The following is a 24,261-nucleotide window of genomic DNA, read 5'->3' as shown; positions in this document are numbered from 1 at the left end:
AATGCTTGGTCGGGAACAAGTCTGTAGTGATTGAAAATCGCCCTATCCTTGGTCTCCTGGCTGGTTTCAGGCACCATGAAGTTTGGTGTGGTTTTCTGAGACACCTTAGATATGGCAGAGGATGAGATTATTTCATGGTCTAGGAAAGAATTGGCATGAGTGTCAGAAGCCCCTGCTCGCGTCCTGACTCTTGGCACCATCGGCTCCCCAGTGAGCTCTTTGACACAGAGCGAGGCAGTTCCCTGTGTAGGCCTTTGTCTCTCCCTCCATAAAATGAGGGAGATGATTTGGAAAATCTTTTCTGATTCTGAAATTCAATTTCATGCGTTTCAACTGAGTTCTTGGCAACTGACAGTAGCTGCCCATGAGTTAGAGGAAATGAACTGATTTGTGAATATACCTGCTGTTCATAGATGATGCCACAGAGAAAGACCTTTCTGATCTGGTGTCAGAGATGGAGATGATGAAGATGATTGGGAAACACAAAAATATCATAAATCTTCTTGGAGCCTGCACACAGGATGGTGAGTAGGAGGAAAAACTGCATTCGTCCAAATACTCTGCAGTTTGATAGAATCATTTTAGAAACGGTTGGGCTTCTAGATCCTGCTCCCAGAGCACCCCGTGTGCATGTTTAAAGTTCTTTTTAAAATCCCCATTGGAAGATGTTCCTAGCCATGAACACAAAGAAGGGTCTGTGCCCGTACCTGGGGGCCGGCGGAAAGGAGGGTGCAGGGTAACTTTGGATTTGAGAGCCTGGAGGGCCCTGCTGTTTCTGGGTCATAACCTGGAGGGGGCTTTGGAAAAGGCAGCCTCCTAATGTTTTTGCTTTGTAAGTGCTAAGAGAGATTTCTCAGAATAAGATCCTATGTTTTGGTTGAGAAGTTCTTCCCTTAAAACAAGGATTGAGGAATCCACATCTTGCTGTGGGTCACAGATGGCTGAGCTCCCAAGAATAGCTTAAAATAGGAGAAAGCAGTATGAAGGAATACGTTATTTTCCCTGGGGGAGAGAGACCCTGGCTTCTTCCATTGAATGTTTGCTGGCACTTTGGAATCAATTTGCTAAGTAATTAGTAAACTCGAAAACGCGTAACTTTGACTTAGCAATTTCTCTTGTAGGTCTCTACAGGAATTGGCGAACTTTTTCTGTAAAGGGAGGTTGTAGATATTTTAGACTTTTGTAGGCCTTATGGTCTTTGTCGCAACTTCTCGTGTCTGCCATGGTAGTGAGAAAGCAGCGCTAGAAGTACAGAAATGAATGGACCTGGCTGCATGCCAATAAAATTTAATTACCCAAACAGGCGGTAGGCAGGATTTGGCTTGCAGACTGTAGTCTGCCAACCCCAAGTCTATACCATGGAGAAATTATTGCACACGTGTGTAAAGGAACATGTACGGAGATGTTCATTGCCTACTGTTTGTTATGGCTGAAACCTGGAAGCAAATGCCCATGCATATAAGGGAATGGATAAATAAAGCGTGGTGTGTTTATGTGATACAGCATATGCAGCTGTGAAAAGGAATGATCTAGATTTATTTTTATAAGCCCAACAGGTTCCAAAAGGATAATGTATGGGGGAAACTGTTGCAAAGCGCTAAGAGCTTTATTATTCATTTATATGATTAAAAATAATATATTACTTATTGACTAGTTAAAACGAACCAAAAGGATAGAATGGAGGGATCCATGCTTTCCAAGAGGATGCAGGTGACAGCGTGAGAGTGACAGGGAAGACTGCGTCAACTGTGTCTCTGTTTTATTTCCTACAGCCTTTAGAGGCTATCATGACGAAAGGCTGATTTATCATTTTGCAGAGATTATAATGCAGGCATTCTGTTTTTATGTGTACTTTTCTGTATGTTAAAACTTTTTCTTTTTTCTTTTTTTTTTTTGGCGGGGACAAAGTCTCACTCTGTCGCCCAGGCTGGAGTGCTGTGGCATGATCTCGGCTCACTACAGCCTCCACCTCCTGGGTTCAAGCGATTCTCCTGCCTTGGCCTATAGTAGCTGGGACTATAGGTGTGTGCCACCGCGCCCAGCTAATTTTTGTATTTTTAGTAGAGACGGGGGTTTCGCCATGCTGGCCAGGCTGGTCTCGAACTCCTGGCCTCAGGTGATCCACCTGCCTCGGCCTCCCTAAGTGCTGGGATTACAGATATGAGCCACCACGCCCGGCCTCTGTATATTAAACTTAAAAAAAGCATTGGGTTGTAATAACTAAAAATGTTTTGCTGAATTGCCCAAGGGCAGACCTTGGATTCTCTCTTTAGGGAGCTTCTCCTCTTCCTTGACAGGGCCTCTCTATGTCATAGTTGAGTATGCCTCTAAAGGCAACCTCCGAGAATACCTCCGAGCCCGGAGGCCACCCGGGATGGAGTACTCCTATGACATTAACCGTGTTCCTGAGGAGCAGATGACCTTCAAGGACTTGGTGTCATGCACCTACCAGCTGGCCAGAGGCATGGAGTACTTGGCTTCCCAAAAAGTGAGTCCTTCACATTCTACTTGGTTGGGTGGAATCCAATTAAAAATGTCTTTAAAGAAAACAGGCAATTTAGACGTGCTCATTTGCTAGATCAAGCCCTCGCATGTCTTGTACAACCTGGAAAATATTTATTGTGTTATTCATATTTGAGTTTAATGAACTCTTTAAAACCAAAGCAGCCTCATACACCTATAGCGTCGCTGCAGAGATGAGCAGAAAAGATATCTCTTCTTTGAGACAGGACCATGTCTGATTTCCCTGGGAATTCAGCTCTCCGGGTGGGAAGTGGATAGTTTTAAAGGCCCCCTTTAATTCGGATGATTTTCCTTTTTTTTAAGCTTCATTTATTTTGTGGTTACTGAGTTTCTGAACATAGACTTTAGGTATTTAGTGTTTTGGGTTTGATATGGCACTAAATATTCTAAGAGTAAATGTCAAACAAAGGGGTATTTTAGTAACCTTGCATCCTGGAGCTCTGCGTTTATTTTGTCTCGTTTGGCGGGTGACCCTCTGTGGTTAGAAGTTGGCCAGGTCCCCTGAGGTGGACTGCCTGCATTCCGGGCATGCCACTTACCGTGGAACTTGAAACATTTCAGTTATTCTGAAAGTAGTTAGACAGGTGCCCAGATGTCCTCAGAGGCATTTTGGATGACCCAAAACTCCCTTGTCAACCCCATACATAGGGAAGCGGAGGGGCAGAGCTGCTTCCTAGGCACTGCTCCTACCTGCGGTGCACTTCATTGCAGCGCCAGGAATTCCTTGGGTCCCCAAAGAGGTGAGATCCTCTGGTGGGTGTGGACCCTCTGTCACTGGGGGTCTGGGTTGGCTGAAGGGTCACAAACTCAGGTCTCCACGGGGCCATGCCAGTCACACGACCAAGGCCTCCGAATCACTCAGAGTGCAGAGATTCGAGGAACGGCTGCACCTCAGCTCTACTCTCTGGCCACATAGGAACATGGCCCAGTGTTCTGGATGCTTTTTTCTTTCTTTCTTTCAAACAAACTGAGTGCAGTGGCATAATCACAACTCACTGCAGCCTTGACCTCCCGGGTTCAGGTGAGCCTCCCACCTCAGCCTCCTGAGTAGCTGGGACGACAGGGATGTTCCACCACACCTGGCTAAGTTTTTTGTTTTTTGTTTTGTAGAGACGGGGTTTTGCCTCTTTTTTTAATTTAAGAAAAACTTTCCAAAAAATTTCAAGAGAGTTTGGAGTTTTAAGACTTTTTCAGATTTTTTTATAGAAAAATCTCCCAATATATAGGTTTTAGGAAACTAATTAAACACAGTTTTGACTTCTGTGATTGTGTCTGTGTGCAAGTGCGTGTGCATGCATGTATGCAGGGGAGTTTGCCAATCAAAAAATATTTGGCATCCAGAGACAACCAGACAGATCCAGAACATGGGACATTTGACAAGGTATCACTTCAAAATGTCAGTGTCTCGAAAGACAAAAACTGCTGGGGAGGCAGTTCCAGATTAAAGGGGCCAATGAGACGATTTCTAAGTGTAAAAGTGGGATCCTGGGCTGGATCCTGTGGGGCGGGGAGGGTGGCCAGCTCTTAGAAAGGACATTTGTGAATGTCCTTTGAATATGGAAATTTGAATATGGACTGTATAATATTACTGATTATATTTCTGTATCAGTGTTGAATTTGGGGGGTGGTGACAGTGGTATCTGTTGCAGGAGAAATATGCTGAAGAATTGAGATTTGTGAAGTATCAGTGATGCCTGCAACTCAGTTTTAAGTGGTCCGGCCATAACATGCATGTATTGTGTGTGTATGTGTGTGGGGGCAAGTGGGGCAGGACGTGGAGACAGCAAGCGATTGAGTAGGTGTAACAAGCAAACCCAGCAGCCGTAGATACTCACTGTGCCATCCCTCCTTTTCTGCAGCTGTGAACTCTTCCTAAATAAGCCTGGGGATTGTAGCCCATCTGTAGGCTGCCTATTTTGATCTTCTGGTCTTGATCACTCCCTGCCCTACCTGTGCAGGAGATAGGGGAAGCAGTTTTGCACCCAGCAGGGCGGTGCTACTAGGAGAAATGTGGTAGGAGGGCTGGCCTGGTCATTTTATGAAATCCTTCAACATCTACTCCTAGAGCACGCCCGATGTCTCATGGCCTTGGTCAGGCTCTCCAGCGAAGTGGCCAGAATAGACATAGTCCTTGACCTCTTGGGGCAGGAACCATGGGTGATAGTAAGAGAAATTGACAGTAAATGTGGGAATGACCATCAGGCTATGAAAAAATATATTGAAAAAAATATAAAATATAAAAAATATTTAAAAAATATTGAAAAAGGTGCCGTGAAGGAAACAGTGGGATAAGGCCTTACTCATGCCAGGACGTTGCACTTTGCTGTCACTGACATGGAAGCCGCCGAGGGGGAGGGAGAAGATCAATTTGTGCTTCAAAGGCGACTCTCACTGCTGCTTGTAGGGTGAATGGGAAGGCTGAGCGCCTGTCAAACGTGATGATGGTCTGGGCTAGGGTCTGTGGGGTCCGAAGACACTGAGAGAAGCTGGTGGGCTGATGTTGGACGTATTTTGCTCTTGGGATAGTGAACGGATTGATTAGATAGGAGGGAGATAGAGAGAGATCAAGGATGACTTCTGGATTTCCAGCTTGAAAAACCGGATGGTGGTGCAGCTTCTAACTCTGGGAGGAGTTGGGAATCAGGGTTGGGGCAGGGGGCATAGATTTGGGTGGAAAATCCAGAGCTCGTCTTGAACGTATCTGAGTCATCCGAGGGGAGATACTGAAGAAGCTGCAGGCTCTGAGGGTGGGCTAACAGCTGGGAGGCAGCAAAGGGAGCTGTGAGTTCAATCCATGGGCGTGGACAAACTCATCTGCGGAGAAGCTTGGAAGAGGAGAACAGAAGCCTGAAGTCAGGTCCTGAGAAAATTCTCAAATCTAGAGATTGACTGAAAGCACCAGAAATAGCAGTGGAGGCCGAGGAGGCACAGCCTGGGTGGTAGGAAAATCAGGACACGGAGTGCAGAGGCCCCACACAGGAGCTTCAGGAAGGAGGGGACAGGCAGTAGAGCCTCGGCGCTCAGACTGGTGAGAAGCACGGGTGTTGGGTCCTGGTCCTAGAGGCAGTGGTGGTACCCCTGCCCACCCTAGCCCTGAGGACTCAGAGCTCCTTCCTGTTTTGGAGCTGGTGGAGAGAAAACTAAGAGACGAACTTTGCTAACCAGGGCAAATGAATCTGTTTCATCATGGAAGAACGGAAGTACCCGTATTAAAGGGTTGTGATAATAGTAACTATTGTTATTATTAATCACTGACCACTCTGGGAGAAGCTAACCATCTTCCAGGCACTGTGGCAGAGCATTTGACATAAAGCATCTCTCGTAGCCCCCAGAACAACCCAGAAATAGGTGGGATTTGGATCCCCATTGTATCAGAGAGGACGGTGAGGAAGTGGCGTGAATACTTTGAGCCCAGATGTGCCAGGAGGATTCGGATGTCCTCACTTCTGAGAAGGGGACTTGGTGGAGTGGCAGGTCCCAGACCTAGGTCTCCTGGTCCCCCACTCAGCTGTCTCCTGCTCCCAGGAGGCCCCTAACTCTCTCTAAACTGAGGCAGGACCAATGAGATTCCGCGTGTGGGGGGGTGGGGGTTGGAGGGAGTTGTTTAGTGCCCCGGTGTGGCCTCATTGCCTCTTCATTGAGCAACAGCCCAAGGTAAAAGGGATATTGCATGGGCCTTTAGGACATTACGTGGTTCCAAAGCCACTTACTGGAGGCTACCCACAGTTAAGGACCCAGAATAGGTTTGAAAATGGTGGTAGATGAAGATGTTAAGAATGGTCCCCTTGTGAGGGCTCTGCTTCCAAAAATGGAGCGCTTGTTCATGAAGGTGGAGAATGAAGAACCAGGGAAAGGGTCCAGCCCTGGCTTTCCCACACCCATCCCCTCAAAATGGGGGAGTCGTGGGCTTGAGAGAGACATGCTTGCCTGAAGGAAGGGGCAAAAGAGAACTGTTGATTACATTGTTACTGATGTACTGGGTTCATCTGTGCTCAGCGCTGGGCCGACTGAGATGAGCACACAGTGCCTGGCCTCCAGCAGCTTTCAGTTGTGCATGTACATGTGCATGTGTGAGTGTGTGAATGTTGGGGGCGGGTTGGGGACTGGAGACAGAGAAGTGAAAAAACTCCATGGTGTATACAGCAATGCAATTAGGTAATAGGGTATTTAAGCCTTATACAATTTATAAAATCCTTGCTATGTTTAGCTCAGATCACACTAATTTTACTTTTTTAACCGAATCCCAAACCCAGTTAACCCTCAAAGTGTTAAACCCGAGCAGTTTGTTTTTGTTTTTGAGATAGGGTCTCACTCTGTCATCTGACTGGAGTGCAGTGGCATGATCTTGGCTCACTGCAGCCTTGGCCCCCTGCGTTTAAGTGATTCTCCCACCTCAGCCTCCTGAGTTGCTGGGACTACAGGCATGTACCACCACACCTGGCTATTTTTTGATAGAGATGGGGTTTCACCATGTTGGCCAGGCTGGTCTTGAACTCCTGACCTCAAGTGATCCGCCCACCTCAGCCTCCCAAAGTGGTGGGGTTACAGGCATGAGCCACCGAGCCTGGCCCTGAGCAAATTTTTTTGTGTTTTTTGGAGACAGTCTAGCTTTTTTGCCGAGGCTGGAGTTCAGTGGTACTATCTTGGCTCACTGCAACCTCCACCTCCTGGGTTCTAGTGATTCTCCTGCCTCAGCCTCCCGAGTAGTTGGGACTACAGGCGCTTGCCACCACACCCGGCTAATTTTTTGTATTTTTAGTAGAGATGGGATTTCACTGTGTTAACCAGGATGGTCTCGATCTCCTGACCTTGTGATCCTCCTGCCTTGGCCTCCCAAAGTGCTGGAATTACAGGTGTGAGCCACCCCACCTGGCCTGAGCAGTTTTTTTAGTGAAGCCCCAGCTTCCCTACCTGTAAAATGGGTATAATACTATCCGTGTCATAGGTTGCCGCAGGAATTCGATGTCATCAGCCGTACTGGGCACAGGGTATACTGTCTACGTCATAGGGGTGTTGCTCTTCCTTCCCTTAGTGACCCACTGACCTTCACCTGTTGAACACCAACACTGTCCCAGGGCCCTAATTGTGTAAAATGGTCAGCTGTCTGTGCTGGAGAGCAGCTCACATTCCTGTGGATGACGGGGATTTGGCTTGCTTTTGATTACTTTCTTTTTCTCGGGTGTAGGTTCCAAGTCTCCTCTTATTCAACCCAGAGGCTGGGGTTTGATGTTTCCTAGCACCTGGGATGAGGGATGGCCACACTAGACTCTGGGTCTTGCTGAGAAGATGGTGGAGGGAGCCATCAGCGTTGTCTCTGTGCAAGCTGAGCCCCAATGCATGGTCGGAGCCCAGTGCGTGGGAAGCACATTCTTCTGACCACACAGCTTGCCAGACATACAGAGCGCGTGTCAGTAGGAGCACACCACCGGGAGAGTTTGGCCCGGGGCTTGGAAGTTCAATTTGAAGAGGCCTCCAAAACTGGGAACCGGGCTGCAGACGAATCTCCAGGCAGCTTCTGGGAGCTCTCACGTTTCCTGCTTCCAGCCTGGCCAGGGATTGCAAGCTTGTGTGGCTTTCTTGCTTTCCCGCTTCTGGGCTTAGGCTACCCGGGGGGCCCAGAAGTGTGTGAACACAAGGAATAGCTGGCGGTCAGGGTGGAATCAAACAGTTCCTTATTTATATTTCAGGGATCACTTAGCTTGCCCCTTTTTTAATTGTCCATTTCATGGAGTGCAGAAGATCAGCTCCGTTTCAGCATTGTTGAATGGATTGATAAGACTTCATGCTTTGTATGATAGTTAGCCTTTGCCAGTAACCAGTGTAAAAGCCTTCGGTGGTGATATTTGCTTCTTTAAGTCTCATCTCTTCCCAAAATAGAAGGTGATGATTGGGGATCCTAATTACCTTGTATCTTGTGGAAATCTTGCTACATTAAAGTGTAACAAAAATGCAACAGCTCACAATAGCATATCATTTGTAGAAAGGAAAAATCATAGGCTGGGTGTGTGGCTCACGCCTGTAAGCCCAGTACTTTGGGAGGCTGAGGCAGGTGGATCACTTGAGGTCAGGAGTTCGAGACCAGCCTGACCAACATAGTGAAACCCCATCTCTACCAAAAATACAAAATTAGCCGGGTATAGTGGTGGGCACCTGCAATCCCAGCTACTTGGGAGGCTGAGGCAGGAGAATCACTTGAACCCAGGAGGCAGAGGCAGAGGTTGCATTGAGCCAAGATTGTGCCATTGCACTCCAGCCTGGGAAACAAGAGAGAAACTCCGTCTCAAAAAAAAAAAGAAAAGAAAGGAAGGAAGGAAAAGTCGTAATAGCTAGACCTTTCTGAGACCCAAGAGTTAGTGTCAGGACAGTAAATTAGCTGTCGTGTAGCAATATTTAATATTTCAGTGTTTAGATTCAGTGTATGTGGCACGTTCAGGCTGAGGCCAGGTGTTAGGAGAAACTGGACAGAGAATGTGGATAGACGGGCATTGGCCATGGGAGAGGCCAAGAAAAGGACGTGACTGGCCATTTCAAGAACCTTAGATATGGGACATGGAGGAGGTACAACAGGGCCAAGTTTGGAAGTGTAGAGACCCGCTGGATGGGCAGCGTGGAAGTCTCAGGGGGAAGGGGCAGACAGTGAAGATGTCCTGGGCTAAGGGACTAGCAGTGGGAAAGGCATGGTATGGACACATGGGAAGGCATTTTGGAGTTGAAATCAACAGGACTTGGGAGGAATGTGTAAAGAATACCGGTGTATAGCTCTCCGATTAAGAGAGACAAAGAGGATAAGCATTGGATAGGAGTTGAAACCTTGAATTTGAGACGTCAAGGGAACGTCAGTGTGGAAGTGTCCCATAGACAGTTGAATATGAGAACGTGGGTCTCAGGAGGGAGGTCGAGATGGAGATGCGAACTTGCGCATAATTTGTATGTGTTTAGAATTAATGCCGTGAGGATAAATGGAAATACATAAACTTAATGGAACAATTCCTCTATTGGAAGGGACAGAAAAAGAGAAGTGCCAGCCAGAGATTCTGAGAGGGCATGGAGAGAGAGAGAGAGAGCCAGCTGAGAGAAGGGGACGGGATAAAACTGAATAGAGGGGCCGGGTACAGTGGCTCACACCCGTAATCCTAGCGCTTTGGGAGGCTGAGGCGGGTGGCTTACCTGAGGTCAGGAGTTCGAGACCAGCCTGACTGACATGGTGAAACCCCGTCTCTACTAAAAATACAAAACATTAGCTGGGTGTGGTGATGGGCACCTGTAATCTCAGCTACTCGGGAGGCTGGGGCAGGAGAATCCCTTGAAGCCAGGAGGCGGAGGTTGCAGTGAACTGAGATCACACCATTGCACTCTAGCCTGGGCGACAAGTGCAAGACTCCATCTAAAAAATATTTTAAAAAAACTTAAACAGAGGGACCGTTTTAAAAAGCAAGAAATCAATAGCATCTGAAGCCACAGAGGAGGAACAACTGAGGAGTTGGAGGACATCATTTGCATCTAACAATTCAGAGGTTCTTCATAGGCTTCAGGTGAGGCAAGAGCAGAACACAGATTAGAATGTTTGAGAAGTGACCAGGAATGAAGAAGACGCAATGTTGGATTTTAACCAACGTTTCTGAAAATTCAGGTGTAAAGGGCAGGAGAGCAAGTGTTGAGAGAAAGTATTTTAGGATGCTCAGATACAGATCTATAAGCAGCTGAAAGGAAGACACCGGTGTGGCTGGACAATTGCAGATAAAAGAGAATATGGTTTAGTCTACCTTCACTTTTCAAAATGATCATTCTATTTATTTATAATTCCAAAACAAATACATGTTGTGTTCCAGGCTCTCAGATGATCCCAGTTGACCTGTCTTCTTAATTTTAGAGCCACACTGTATTTCTTTTCTTTTCTTTCTTTTTTTTTTTTTTGAGAGTCTCACTCTGTCACCCAGACTTGGGTGCAATGGCGTGATCTCAGCTTACTGCAACCTCTGCCTCCGGGGTCCAAGTGATTCTCATGCCTCAGCCTCCTAAGTAGCTGGGACTACAGGTGCGCAGCACCACGCTCAGCTAATTTTTGTAGTTTTAGCCGAGATGGGGTTTTACCGTGTTGGCTAGGCTGGTCTTGAATTCCTGACCTCAAGTGATCCGTCCACCTTGACCTCCCAAAATGTTGGTATTACAGGCATGAGCCACTGCACCCAGCCACACTCTGTTTCTTATAGTATACTACAACTGGTTTTTAACATCAGCTATCTTTTCTATCTGCATTTTAAGAAATGAACATATTTCCTTTTTGTTCTTGTGGTGTTTTGAAATTGTTATTTCTCTTGGTTCTTTCTTGATTTCAGTGTATTCATCGAGATTTAGCAGCCAGAAATGTTTTGGTAACAGAAAACAATGTGATGAAAATAGCAGACTTTGGACTCGCCAGAGATATCAACAATATAGACTATTACAAAAAGACCACCAATGTAAGTCGATGGCAGTAACACAGTGAGTGGGGGTGGGCGTGGGGCTCAGAATGTTCCAAGAGAAAGACGGTCAATGTTGAGAGCTGGGTGGGATCTATGGGGACCCATTCCCCTGCCCCTGATTCCTGTTCTTTTGCCTTTCTATTTACAAACTCTCAGTATGCAAATTTAGCCTCTATTTATGTCAATTTTAGTAAATGTGAAACACTTATATACAGAATAATCAACAGCCACTAGGATTTTCTTTTTTTTTTTTTTCTGAGATGGAGTCTTGCTCTGTTGCCCAGGCTGGAGTGCAGTGGCTGGATCTCGGCTCACTGCAAGCTCTGCCTCCCGGGTTCACGCCATTCTCCTGCCTCAGCCTCCTTAGTAGCTGGGACTACAGGCGCCTGCCACCTCGCCTGGCTAGGTTTTTTTTTTGTATTTTTTAGTAGAGATGGGGTTTCACCATGTTAGCCAGGATAGTCTCGATCTCCTGACCTCGTGATCCACCCGTCTCGGCCTCCCAAAGTGCTGGAATTACAGACTTGAGCCACCGCGCCCGGCCCACTAGGATTTTCTTATGGTTCTCATCAAGAACTTTCATAGCAAAAACTAGAGCTTGGAAGTTACTGGGTTAATTTTTGCCTAATAACTGGTCAAGGAGGATTTGCATGCCAGGGAGATAAAAGAATCCAAGGAGATGGCATTTTATTAATGGCCCAGATCTGTGCATCTCACACATTATATATGGTCCTCATTGGGATTGATTTCTGCTCTATTGACTGACCAGTAAAAGCCATGAGAATATCAGCTCTTAAACAGAGCACAGCCCTATTGAGCCTGCTAAGATAAATTCTTTTTAATATACTTAGTTTTTACATTTTCTTCTACATTTTCAGGGTCGACTTCCAGTCAAGTGGATGGCTCCAGAAGCCCTGTTTGATAGAGTATACACTCATCAGAGTGATGTGTGAGTAACTCTCTTTTCTCTGACTTCTTCCTGGGCTTAGCTGCAAAAATACTGTACGTATTTTGCCTTTCTTCCTTCTTTGGTGGCTGCTGCATTTCACACATTCGTAGAAGGTGCAGGAGCCGGCCTTAGAAAGGACGGATTTTATGGTAGGCTGATAACCAATGCTCTGTTACTAATCTGCCTGGCTTCAAAGAGCACAGGAGGTGGAACTGCTGACCTCCTCCTGCCAGAGCGGAAGTCCTTCCCTTGAACATATTCATGGATGTGCAACTACAAAGCCAATATCTAATTCGCCAAGCTCTTGGCATATTCTTCACCCCATTAAAGGAATAATCCTGGAGCTTTTCCCACTTAAGAATAGTTTGTCATATTTCCCTCTAACCCAGATTTGTCCTTAAAGAGTGGAGCTGAGTGAGATGTGGTCTAGGCTGGGGACCTCCGCAGGGTCTACTGTCTGTGTTTATCCCTCAACAAAAAGGTCTGGTCTTGCTTTGGCATACTTGATAGCATTCTAGAAACACAGTAGAATATTTCTGTTATGATACACTTACAAAACCATTCGGGTCAGGCTCCAACTGACATTTTAGATTTGAAAATTCAGTTGAAGGCTGGGCATGGTAACTCACGCCTGTAATCCCAGCACTTTAGGAGGCCAAGGCGGGTGGATCATGAGGTCAGGAGATCGAGACCATCCTGGCCAACATGGTGAAACCACGTCTCTACTAAAACTACAAAAATTAGCTGGGTGTGGTGGTGCATGCCTGTAATCCCAGCTACTTGGAAGGCTGAGGCAGGAGAATCACTTGAACCCGGGAGTCAGAGGTTGCAGTGGACTGAGATTGCGTCACTGCACTCCAGCCTGGCGACAGAGCAAGACTCTGGGGGAAAAAAAATCAAACTATTTTTTATGTGTATGAGTAGGAAGAGTTCTGGGTAGGCATTAATTCTGTGCTACCATAGTTGGTCCTCTCAATCCTAAAAAAGAAGACATTATGATCCCATTTTTGCTGTGAGCAACTGAGGCACAGAGGCTGTTCTGCCTGTCCTGTGCTGCTGCTTTTGCTCCACAGAAAACTGCAGAGTGAAACCCACCGCCATCGAGTACAGAAGGGTGAGTTTCCAGAGTGCCCATGGCATCGCTAAGCCTGGCTTTCTCAGCTTGCTCAATCCCAGAGATTGAGTCTCCTGAACTTGGCGCAGGAAGTCCCAAGTCTCTGAAGAGTCAAGTGTAAATAAATTGTGGCCTGTGAGATGTGTTCAGTTTTGTTGTGTGCAACTCATCTGGGGCATGTGAGTCCTCATCCTAACCCCAGCCCTGTGCTGACTGCCTTTGCAATCTTAGTAAGTTCCAGAGCCTCTGTGCAGCAGATGTTCCACTGGCCACAGAGGGCAGCTGTGATCCTGCAGAGCTGGCTTGCTGGCCTTATTCTGTCAACTGCCCATCCTGGTAGATCACAACCCTTGGGTCAGGCACATAGGGAGTCGGAAAGGAGCGTAATGGCTTTGAAACTGAGAAACTGAGATCCTTGCATTGCTAACACCACAGTTAAGACAAGCAGCTCTATTCCAGAGTGATGGCAGTTTGCCTTTTTGTCTATTGATGGAAAATTCCATCAGCACATCCCCGTGTCATCATCATTTGGGGATGCTCTTGCGGGGCAGGAAAGAGCGCATAGGATGAACTGCAGGAGGGCCCATTTGTCTTTGAACTTCAGAAGTGAGGAGGTGTTTATGTCTCAGCTGGGCATGTTTAGGTTTCGGCAGTGTGGATGGGTTAGTAATGCCGTGCTTTCTCCTTTTGTTGCAGCTGGTCCTTCGGGGTGTTAATGTGGGAGATCTTCACTTTAGGGGGCTCGCCCTACCCAGGGATTCCCGTGGAGGAACTTTTTAAGCTGCTGAAGGAAGGACACAGAATGGATAAACCAGCCAACTGCACCAACGAACTGTAAGGGCTGTTGTCTTTCCTGCCGGTGCCACAGTGGACTTGCCACACAGTTAATACTTCTCCTGATGTACCTCATTTTTGAAGGCCCCTAGTTTCCTAAACATGCTCTAAGAAGAATGGCTGAAGCTCTCTGGGCTCAATCCAGAACTGGGATACATAGCAACACCGACAACCATTACTTGTCTGAGAGAAAGAACATTATTCTGAGTATGGAGAGGGCTTTGGATCAGAGGGTGTCTGGCTTACTGGCTGAGGGCTCCTGACTTTGCAGAGCCAGCGAGAGTAGTCTTCCTGGGCCACTGTGCTGTGCCTTCTGCAGTCTCCTGTGGAGGGACAGGAAGACCCACGGGTCAGGAAACAAGCTAGAAAGCCGCGGGGCCGCCCTGCAGGGTGTAGGATTAAGGAACCAACACAGCCTTTCCCCGGTGGTTGTGCCTGGCCCCCGCCTGGCCCCATCGTGGCCAGTGGTGAATCGGTATTTCCGGAACTTCTTGAACCATTGAAAATTGCCATTACAGATTGACGCCAACCACATTTCCTCAGAGCGAAGGAACTCGTGTTTGGTTACCTAGGTCTCACTTGTGTTTTAGTGCAGAGAATTAAAAATGTGTCTAGGCACCCTCCTTAGAGCACCAGATCTGCCTATAAAACCATGAGCTGGTTTCTAGCAAAACCTGCCTCACACTTTAAGTAGAGTTATGTTGTGTTGGTGACGTGTGCCTGGTGCAATAGAATCAGTGCTTTGAAAGGAGTCTCTCTGCCTCCTGCCTCAACCCCTCCAGGATTAACTAAGAAGAGTGATTGTCCCAGAGACTGCAGTCTATTGTGTATCATTTCATGGGGATTTTATATCAGTAATCCCGTGAGTGCTTTTCGTTGTACTGTGGATGTCTGATGAATGGCCACATTTTATAGCATATTATATAAAGGCATTTATTGTGCTCTTTGTCATTCTTATTGGTTTTTTTTTTTTTTTCTTTTAACATAGAGGATCTGTCGAAACCCGTAATCAAGATAAGACCTAGGAAGCTAGGCCTATCTAAGAGTTAATCAGGAAGTTAATGTGCTGCCCAGTGGTGGCAGATTAATTCATAAAAAAATTGAAGTTGTAGTTTTCAAATTTTATTTGACGTTTTTTAAACTCGGGAAGCTTTGTCAACTACAATCATTAAGACCCAAAGCATTGGGCAGATAAATAGGAGAGCTGCTTTGGCGCAGGGAAGGGGGTCAGCGGAGGGAAGACTGGAGACCAGCCCATGGAAATACGCGTTTTCCTTCAGCCTCCAAAGCATCTTTAGGGTGTGATGCTGTTGTGAGATGTCACTGTGGCCCAGCGATACCAGGGAAAACACATAGACGTGTCTTTCTTGATGGCTTAGATGCCTTCCTAACATGTTTTGGGTTACGTGCTGTTTTTGTAAGTCAAAGTGCCTTTTGGAGGATCTGGCAGGGAAGCTTTTGGGAAAGTGATTCATGACCTCCTAATCTAGTTGCCTGGAAAGTTCTGATACATTTTCCTAATTTACAACACGTCCCCATATTGCCTATTAAAACTGACTATAACCACGTACCTAGTGTGTATGAAATTAATTCGAGGAAATCAAATTTTCCCAGGTACATGATGATGAGGGACTGTTGGCATGCAGTGCCCTCCCAGAGACCAACGTTCAAGCAGTTGGTAGAAGACTTGGATCGAATTCTCACTCTCACAACCAATGAGGTAAGAACCTCCTTCCAGAAGCCCCTTGTCCTTGGTTGGCTTGTGAGACACATGGCATTTTACACGCACACTCCCCTGTTGGTTGTTGGTTGGAGTCTGTGGTCTTGTTTATTCTTTTTCCATAGGGGTCAGATAGTTCAACTATGGGTTCCTCTGAAATCATGATTTTTCTCAGAACTTCATTTGATGAGTTCTGACTCACGAAACCAAAGACAGAGGGACATCCCCGAGGCCGCCCTCAGTGTAGCTGCTGGTGGAGCAGTCCGGGATGTGTGTGGGAGAGTGGGAAAGGGGAAGCAGTATTCACCTGCAGGACTTTGGTGTGCATGGGAAAGAGCTTGGATTCCTGTGCAAGTTTGATTCTGTGCTTTGGTCATTAGTGCGCAAACTGATAACGTTCTCATCATTTGCTTGATGGAATACAATGAAGTTTTGTAACGCCAGCTTCTGTTACCATAATACTATCCTATGTGATCCTGTCGGTAAGGGTATGTGCCTTGCAGCCTCTTTGTAGGTATATATAAACATACCCTGTTTTCTATGAGCAACTTACATGATTTTTACATAAAAACATGTACCTTTTGTTACAATATTTATTTTCCCTAAAATATTTATGCTCTCTGCCGGGTGCAGTGGCTCTCGCCTGTAATCCCAGCACTTTGGGGAAGCCTAGGCGGACAGATCACTTGAGGTCAGGAGTTTGAGACGAGCCTGGCCAACATGGCAAAACCTCATCTCTACGAAAAATACAAAAATTAGTTGTATGTGGTGGTGTGTGCCTGTAATCCCAGCTACTCAGGAGGCTGAAGTAGGGAAATCACTTGAACCCAGGAGGCGAAGGTTGCAGTGACTGAGACTGCACCACTGCACCGCAGTCTGGGAGACAGAGCGAGACTTCATCTCAAAAAAAACAGTATTAATTTATGATCTTTGCCAACAAAAGAAACACTCGTCTGTCACTCATTGTCCAAATTTAGCCATGTTAGTGGCTGCTTCAATATGCAGATAGAGTGCCTTTTATAATTATGGAAAGCATATGCTCTGAGCAGGAAAGATGTTAAACCCATCAAGTCCAGTCAAATCTTAAGATAGAGAAATTGTTAATGAATGTGTTTGGAGATATTTAATGAGGATGCACAATAGTGTTTTTGTACACAGGAAACTAACTCCAAACCATGCAATTGTCTCAACAAGAAAAATGTTAAGGTCCCCCAAATATTTTAGAAGGAAAATAATACACTTAATTTCTGATTTAGAAAATAGTTTTAGAGTGATTTCTTAAAAAATAATAATCAAATGTAGTGATATGAAGTCTTAACTCAGCAGCTTTATCTTATGCGTCTGACTGTGGCCTGTGCTGGATAAAGGAAGAGATTGCATTTAAATGAATACAGCTGACCTTCAGAAGTTGAAAGGAAAGGAACGGTTCAAGGGGGGAAAGAAACCACCTTTCTTCTTCTGCCAAAATTGTTGTTTCTAGTATAAGTTCCTTTAACTGTAGACTTGGAATCTACTGATATCCCTATTTTTTTCCTATCAGATCTGAAAGTTTATGGCTTCATTTAGAAACTGGGAAAAGTTGGCCAGGCGCAGTGTCTCACGCCTGTAATCCCAGCACTTTGGGAGGCCGAGGTGGGCGGATCATGAGGTCAGGAGTTCCAGACCAGTCTGGCCAACATGGTGAAACCCTGTCTCTCCTAAAGATACAAAAAATTAACCGGGTGTGTTAGTGTGCGCCTGTAATCCCAGCTACTTCGGGAGGCTGAGGCAGGAGAGTCGCTTGAACCGGAGAGGTGGAGGTTGCAGTGAGCCCAGATCATGCCATTGCACTCCAGCCTGGGCGACAGAGCGAGAGCGAGACTCCGCCTCAAAAAAAACAAAACAAAACAACAACAACAACAACAAAACTGAGAAAAGCACTAAGGTTCTATTTTAATCTCATGTCTATGCTCAAAGTGATTTATTTATATATTTACATGTAGAGTGGGTCCGTTCATACTGAAATTTGTATCTAGTATCCTAAAATAAAAAAACAGAATGCCATATTGTCTGACGGATATAAAAATCGAAGTTTCTTTCCTTCTGAAAATCATTACCATATGCTCAAGAAAAATGGTTCCATTTAGGACAAAATTTCGTTTTTATCATTGTAAGCAAAAAGTTCTCTTTTGATGTGGTGGGCGTGTGTGTTTCCAGTTGTGTGGTTAATGCTGATGTTGTTGGAACTGACACGTTCCCCTTCTGGGATGGGGACTCTTTCTCTTGCCAATCCTGGTGATGAATTATAGGGTGTGTGTGTGTGTGTGTGTGTGTGTGTGTCTTTAAAAATGTCTAGTTGCCAACATTCCATGGGCTCTTTTCTGATAACACTGAGGCTGTTTGTGCTGTAGTCTGCACTTTTTGCCCCCTCTCAGCAAAACCACATGCCACAGAATAGTCATTGGCTTCTGGATGTGTGAGCAGAACTGCCCCACTGTGCCAGCCCAGCGGAGGCAGAGAGACCCACAAGCTCCCAGTTTAGAAAGCTTTTCATAGCTTCAGAACAGGGGTCGGCAACTGCTTTCTGTGAAGGGCCAAGGAGTAAATATTTTCAGCTTCACGGGCCCTATGGTCTCTGTCTCAACTTTGCCACTGTAGCCCCAAAGTAGCCACAGACAATATGTAAATAGATGTGTTCTAGTAGATGAGTTCAAGATCTAACACATCTGATAGATGTGTTCTAGTCTGTCTTCTGGTACAATTTGATGGATCCTGAAATTGGAATTTTCTATAACTGTATATAAATTTTATTCATTTTAATGCTACAGGATATTATTCTTCTTTTGATTTTTTTTTTTCGACCACTTACCAATGTTAAAGACCATCTTTAGCCCTCAGGCCATACAAGGCAGTCCGTGGGCACCCAAGTCAGGGGAAGTGTCATCCTGGGGTGAGCCAGAGGGCTTTTTACAGCCAGCACCGGATGCCTTCGGGAGCAGAGGACACTTTCTGAATCTCAAACCTTCAAAACTTTGAAACTTAACCTGTATTTTCCTAAAGTTTCCTTTAACAGCGCATTATGGATTTAACATACATGAGTATATCCAAGCCTTTTTTGAACCTGTTTACATTTTCAGCTCGGAGAGCTTCTGAGAGTAATGACTTACATGTGTTAAATTACCCACTGAATGAAGAAGTATTCCCCTTCAATTATCCCAGAAACTACAATAGTAAAATGTAATTCAGAAAATAAATATTCATGGTCTCAACTACTTAAAGGGGGCCTGGGGACCCACAGCATGTTCCTGGTTTTCATTTTGTTGGGGCTCGCATGTGAAGCAAGGGCTTTAGTGAGGAGGTGGTGTCGATTCAGCAGGTCATTTAGGTCCATGTGAAGTCGAGTTGCCTGCCCGGCACCTATAGCTCAACTAGGTTTTATTGTTCTCTACCTGCCAATCATTGATTTATGATGGGTTTCAAGAGAAAAGCTAAGGGCAGCCTGGAGTACATCAGACGTGGGCCTCAGGGGGAGGTCTTTGTGGAATTCGGGTGGGCTGAGTCTCTGTTCACCTTCTGGGGGTCTCCTGTCTTGTCCCACATTCAGTACCCACATCTCAAGAGCTTGTGTTTAAAATAAAACTCTTCTCTTCCGTTCTTTCAGGAATACTTGGACCTCAGTCAGCCTCTCGAACCATATTCACCTTGTTATCCTGACACAAGATGAAATAAAACGTCTCTCTTCCCTTCTTTCAGGAATACTTGGACCTCAGCCAACCTCTCGAACAGTATTCACCTAGTTACCCTGACACAAGAAGTTCTTGTTCTTCAGGAGATGATTCTGTTTTTTCTCCAGACCCCATGCCTTACGAACCATGCCTTCCTCAGTATCCACACATAAATGGCAGTGTTAAAACATGAATGAGTGTGTCTGCCTGTCCCCAAACAGGACAGCACCGGGAACCTAGCTACACTGAGCAGGGAGACCATACCTCCCAGAGCTTGTTGTCTCCGCTTGTATATATGGATCAGAGGAGTAAATAATTGGAAAAGTAATCAGCATACGTGTAAAGATTTATACAGTTGAAAACTTGTAATCTTCACCAGGAGGAGAAGAAGGTGTCTGGAGCAGTGGATTGCCACAAGCCACCACGTAACCCCTCTCACCTGCCACGCGTACTGGCTGTGGACCAGTCGGACTCAAGGTGGACATATGTTCTGCCTTCCTTGTTAATTTTGTAATAATTGGAGAAGATTTATGTCAGCACACACTTACAGAGCACAAACGCAGTATATAGGTGCTGGATGTATGTAAATATATTCAAATTATGTATAAATATATATTATATATTTACAAGGAATTATTTTTTGTATTGATTTTAAATGGATGTCCCAATGCACCTAGAAAATTGGTCTCTCTTTTTTTAATAGCTATTTGCTAAATGCTGTTCTTACACAGAATTTCTTAATTTTCACCGAGCACAGGTGGAAAAATACTTTTGCTTTCAGGGAAAATGGTATAACATTAATTTATTAATGAATTGGTAATATACAAAACAATTAATCATTTATAGTTTTTTTGTGTAATTTAAGTGGCATTTCTATGCAGGCAGCACAGCAGACTAGTTAATCTATTGCTTGGACTTAACTAGCTATCAGATCCTTTGAAAAGAGAAATATTTACAATATATGACTAATTTGGGGAAAATGAAGTTTTGATTTATTTGTGTTTAAATGCTGCTGTCAGACGATTGTTCTTAGACCTCCTAAATGCCCCATATTAAAAGAACCCATTCATAGGAAGGTGTTTCATTTTGGTGTGCAACCCTGTCATTACGTCAACGCAATGTCTAACTGGACTTCCCAAGACAAATGGTACCAGCGTCCTCTTAAAAGATGCCTTAATCCATTCCTTGAGGACAGACCTTAGTTGAGATGATAGCAGAATGTGCTTCTCTCTGGCAGCTGGCCTTCTGCTTCTGAGTTGCACATTAATCAGATTAGCCTGTATTCTCTTCAGTGAATTTTGATAATGGCTTCCAGACTCTTTGGCGTTAGACACGCCTGTTAGGATCTTCAAGTCCCATCATAGAAAATTGAAACACAGAGTTGTTCTGCTGAGAGTTTTGGGGATACGTCCATCTTTTTAAGGGATTGCTTTCATCTAATTCTGGCAGGACCTCACCAAAAGATCCAGCCTCATACCTACATCAGACAAAATAATCACGGTTGTTCCTTCTGTACTAAAGTATTGTGTTTTGCTTTTGAAACACCAACTCACTTTGCAATAGCCTTGCAAGATGAATGCAGATTATACTGATCTTATGTGTTACAAAATTGGAGAAAGTATTTAATAAAACCTGTTAATTTTTATACTGACAATAAAAATGTTTCTACAGATATTAATGTTAACAAGACAAAATAAATGTCACGCAACTTATTTTTTTAATACTCGTGTCTTACCAAATGGTTTCCTGTGCCTGGAGGTGCTGACTGAGTGCTGTTGTGTATGCAGGAAGGGCAGGGCTGCCAAGGGTCTTATGTGCTGCACACGGGGGTGACTTGCCAGAGGGGTTGACTGAGACCAGCAGTACCTGTGACAGGTTGAGGTTGATCCAGTGGAAAATCCGAATCGGTTGGTTGGAGCCCTGGCTGGGTTGCTTACTGGTACCTCAATGGAATCATCGTTCCTTTCTGAGCCCTGCCAGTTCCCCTGAGGAACAAACGAAGAGCCACATGGTAGAGAGCTTTGCAAACTGGGAGGTGACCTAAGGATGACAGGTATTGAGTAGGGAAGACGTTCAGAATATCTGAATCCTGGGGACTTCGAAACCTTTTAGGCTGTTTTCTTCATGATGTATGGAGAGAAGGATTTGCTTCAAATTTTCTAAAAGAAAACTCGGACACATTTTTGAATAATTATTTATTTTCATACCACCAACGATCTGAAGAGGGAAATGGAGTTTTGCCTGTCAGTTCACAAATGCAAACCTATGACTCTTAAGGGTCTGTTATATCTGCTTGCCAGCCTCAGCAGCAGCAGGAAAGGGAATTGAAAACAGGCCAACTTCTCCTGCACTTCAGCCAGGCTCTTGGAACCTTACAGGGCCATTGGTAGAGTGCTGTCTTTGGGGTCTCCTCCGTGTTTGATGCCATTCATGGTGGTGGAACCAGCCATCAGGGGAATGGCCTGGGGTCCTGGTTCTGCGTTTTCCAAACCTCTGTCCTGTTTCTTGCAAGATAACAGGGTTCTATTGGGAATGTGATTTTAAAACTAAGGTGCATGAAAGCCACCTAAGAAAAGTGTCACCTGTTAGACACAAGTGTAGAGGGTGATGTTCTGCACCCCTGGGGACATTTCCACGGTGAGATGTCCTTGGCGAGGGTGAGGATGGACTTGCTGGGGTCTGCCCTGGTTCTTCTGTGCAGCTCTCTGGTGCAGATGCTGTACTTTAGACACTGAAGGGCAGTTTATAGACTTGACGGGGTAGATTATAATGGCATTAAGAACTGCTGTATTTCTTGCCCATTTCATGGAGATGGGTGGGCAAGAATCCTAAATGGTCTTTTGGCCATTTTGATTTTAAGAGACACTTGTCATGAAAGGCAAGAAGGCAGTGTGGTCCATGGGAATGACGGGTAATACAGTACCCTTTTTTTTTTTTTTGAAACCTGTCCCAAATGAGCATACACAGGCAGGATTCGATAAGAATCCTGGAGCTTATGGCTCTCCTCCCCCAAGACCTAAGGAGAGCATTGGGAATTAGTTGAAACCACATGTGATTGTCACCTAATCATGAGATGAGTTCATTTGTGAAGAACCAAAAGATTGCAGCCATCTTGGATGCATAGTGCTTGGCCTGCTGTTCCTAGCTGGGAAAGGCATATCCAAGAGGCTGCCTCAAAACATCTAGCTGATGGTGGCCTCTGGCAGTTTGGGGAGCCAGAGAAAGCGGGTGGAAGAGTAGCACCTTCACGGGGGTTCTGTGCATTCCCAGGGGACAGGGTACCCCACATCCACCACAGCCTCTCCATCCCTCCTCAGGGAGCTTCTCTGCATCTGATCTTGTGGGAAGTTCCTTAACCCCACACATAGGAACGTAGGAAATTAAAATGTGCATTTATATTAAAATATCTGACCAACGTGAGCTGCTATGAACTGAGGACTCCACCTCCAGTTTTGAAAACAAGAAATGGGGCTGCTACCTTGTACGGCATCATTGAAGCTTGCTTGCAGGGCCGGGTCCAGAGGGCTCAGCTAGGACAGAGGAGGAAGCTGAGGCTCAGCTTGAGATCCCTGAGGGTCACATGGCTGGGATGTGGTCTAAGGGACAAGACTGCAGTCTTGCTCAGTGCAGGAGAAAGACAGTGAACTGTGGGCTTGGACAGAATTGATGGTTTGTTTCTTAGAGCTGGGCGATGGTGGGCAAGTCCCAGCTTCCGTCTGGATGTTTGTCTCCAGGTGAACCTGGTCCTCACCAGCCTCTGGACTTACCATGAGGATTTGCTGTAGGGCTTAGCTGTGGCAGACAGGACTCAATAAATGTTCGTTTTCCACTTCCTGATTATTTTTTTCCTACATTTCAGTGATTTTAGTACATCCACATTGTGCAACCATCACAGCTATCTAATTCCAAAACATTTTCATCACTCCAGAAAGCCAACATATTCCCATTATCAGCCACTTCCCATTTCCCCCTTCTCCAGCCCTTGGTAACCCCCAATCTGCTCTCTCTGTGGATTTGCCTACTCTGGACATTTCATATAAATGGAATCATACACTATGTGACCTATTATGTCCAACTTCTTTCACTTAATGTTTTCAAGATTCGCTCATGTGGTAGCCTGTAACAGTACTTCATTTTTATTGCCAAATCCTATTCTATGATATGAATTTACTACATTTTGTTTATCCATTCATCCATTGATGGATGTTTAGATTGTACTTTTCAGTTATGAACCGTGCTGTTATGAACATTCATGTACTGGGTTAGTTTTTGTGTGGTCAGGTTTTCATTTCTCTTGGGCATATATGTAGGAGTGGAATTACTGGATCATATAATAACTGCTAGACTGTTTTCCAAGGTGGCTGCACTATTTTACATTCCTACTAGCAGTGCATGAGCATTCTGGTTTTTCCATATCCTTGCCAACACTTGTTATTATCCATATTTTTTATTATAGCCATCCTAGTGGATATGAAGTACCTTCCTAAGAATTTCATAGCTGAGGAGATAGGATGCAGATCATTGAATAAAGATACATAATGCTCTCCTGGTTTTTCCAGAAAAAGATACTTCAATTAATCAGCTTGGTTTCCACACTGATGAAATGGTCAAGGTCGCTAAGACGCCTCAGTGGATCTTCATGAAATGGAGAAGCTGAGAAACCAATGAATTCCATGTCTTCCCTCTTGCCTGAGAGAGGAAGGAAGCACTGCTATGTGGTGCAAGGATGCAGGATCTTTCTGGCTTGAATGCTTGAGTGTATCTCTACCTCACATCCCCAGTTTTATACCAAGTAAAGTCACACAAGCTTGAGCAATCCGTGGGGACTGATGAATGCACCATTACTTATGTATGTGGGTCCATTGGGTTCCTCCTTACCCAGCCTGCATTTTGATGTTATTTATTTTTTCATGGTTTTAAAGATGAAAGCAAAGTTTATCTTGTCTCACATTTCA

At 45.2% G+C, this 24,261-nt stretch overlaps 1 protein-coding gene across 6 annotated transcripts in view; it reads left to right on the top strand.

Moving 5' to 3' along the window:
- Nucleotides 1-21,027, top strand: part of FGFR2 (fibroblast growth factor receptor 2) — a 121,406-nt gene extending 100,379 nt beyond the window's left edge. For 3 of the 6 annotated variants that reach the window (XM_038009619.2, XM_007964278.3, XM_038009620.2), the window contains 7 exons: nucleotides 414-524; nucleotides 2,298-2,488; nucleotides 10,860-10,982; nucleotides 11,864-11,934; nucleotides 13,745-13,882; nucleotides 15,497-15,602; nucleotides 19,335-19,760. In XM_038009619.2, the coding sequence (XP_037865547.1) occupies nucleotides 414-524; nucleotides 2,298-2,488; nucleotides 10,860-10,982; nucleotides 11,864-11,934; nucleotides 13,745-13,882; nucleotides 15,497-15,602; nucleotides 19,335-19,499 (905 nt within the window). In that variant the 3' untranslated portion in view covers nucleotides 19,500-19,760. Of the gene's footprint in view, nucleotides 1-413; nucleotides 525-2,297; nucleotides 2,489-10,859; nucleotides 10,983-11,863; nucleotides 11,935-13,744; nucleotides 13,883-15,496; nucleotides 15,603-19,242 lie in introns of all 6 variants that reach the window. The other 3 variants (XM_007964286.3, XM_007964279.3, XM_073019403.1) reach the window with 2 other exon arrangements.
- The last annotated feature ends 3,234 nt before the right edge of the window (nucleotides 21,028-24,261 follow it).

This window comes from Chlorocebus sabaeus, chromosome 9 (genome assembly GCF_047675955.1).
Source record: "Chlorocebus sabaeus isolate Y175 chromosome 9, mChlSab1.0.hap1, whole genome shotgun sequence".
NCBI lineage: Eukaryota > Metazoa > Chordata > Mammalia > Primates > Cercopithecidae > Chlorocebus > Chlorocebus sabaeus.
This window is presented reverse-complemented; position numbering and strand designations above follow the sequence as displayed.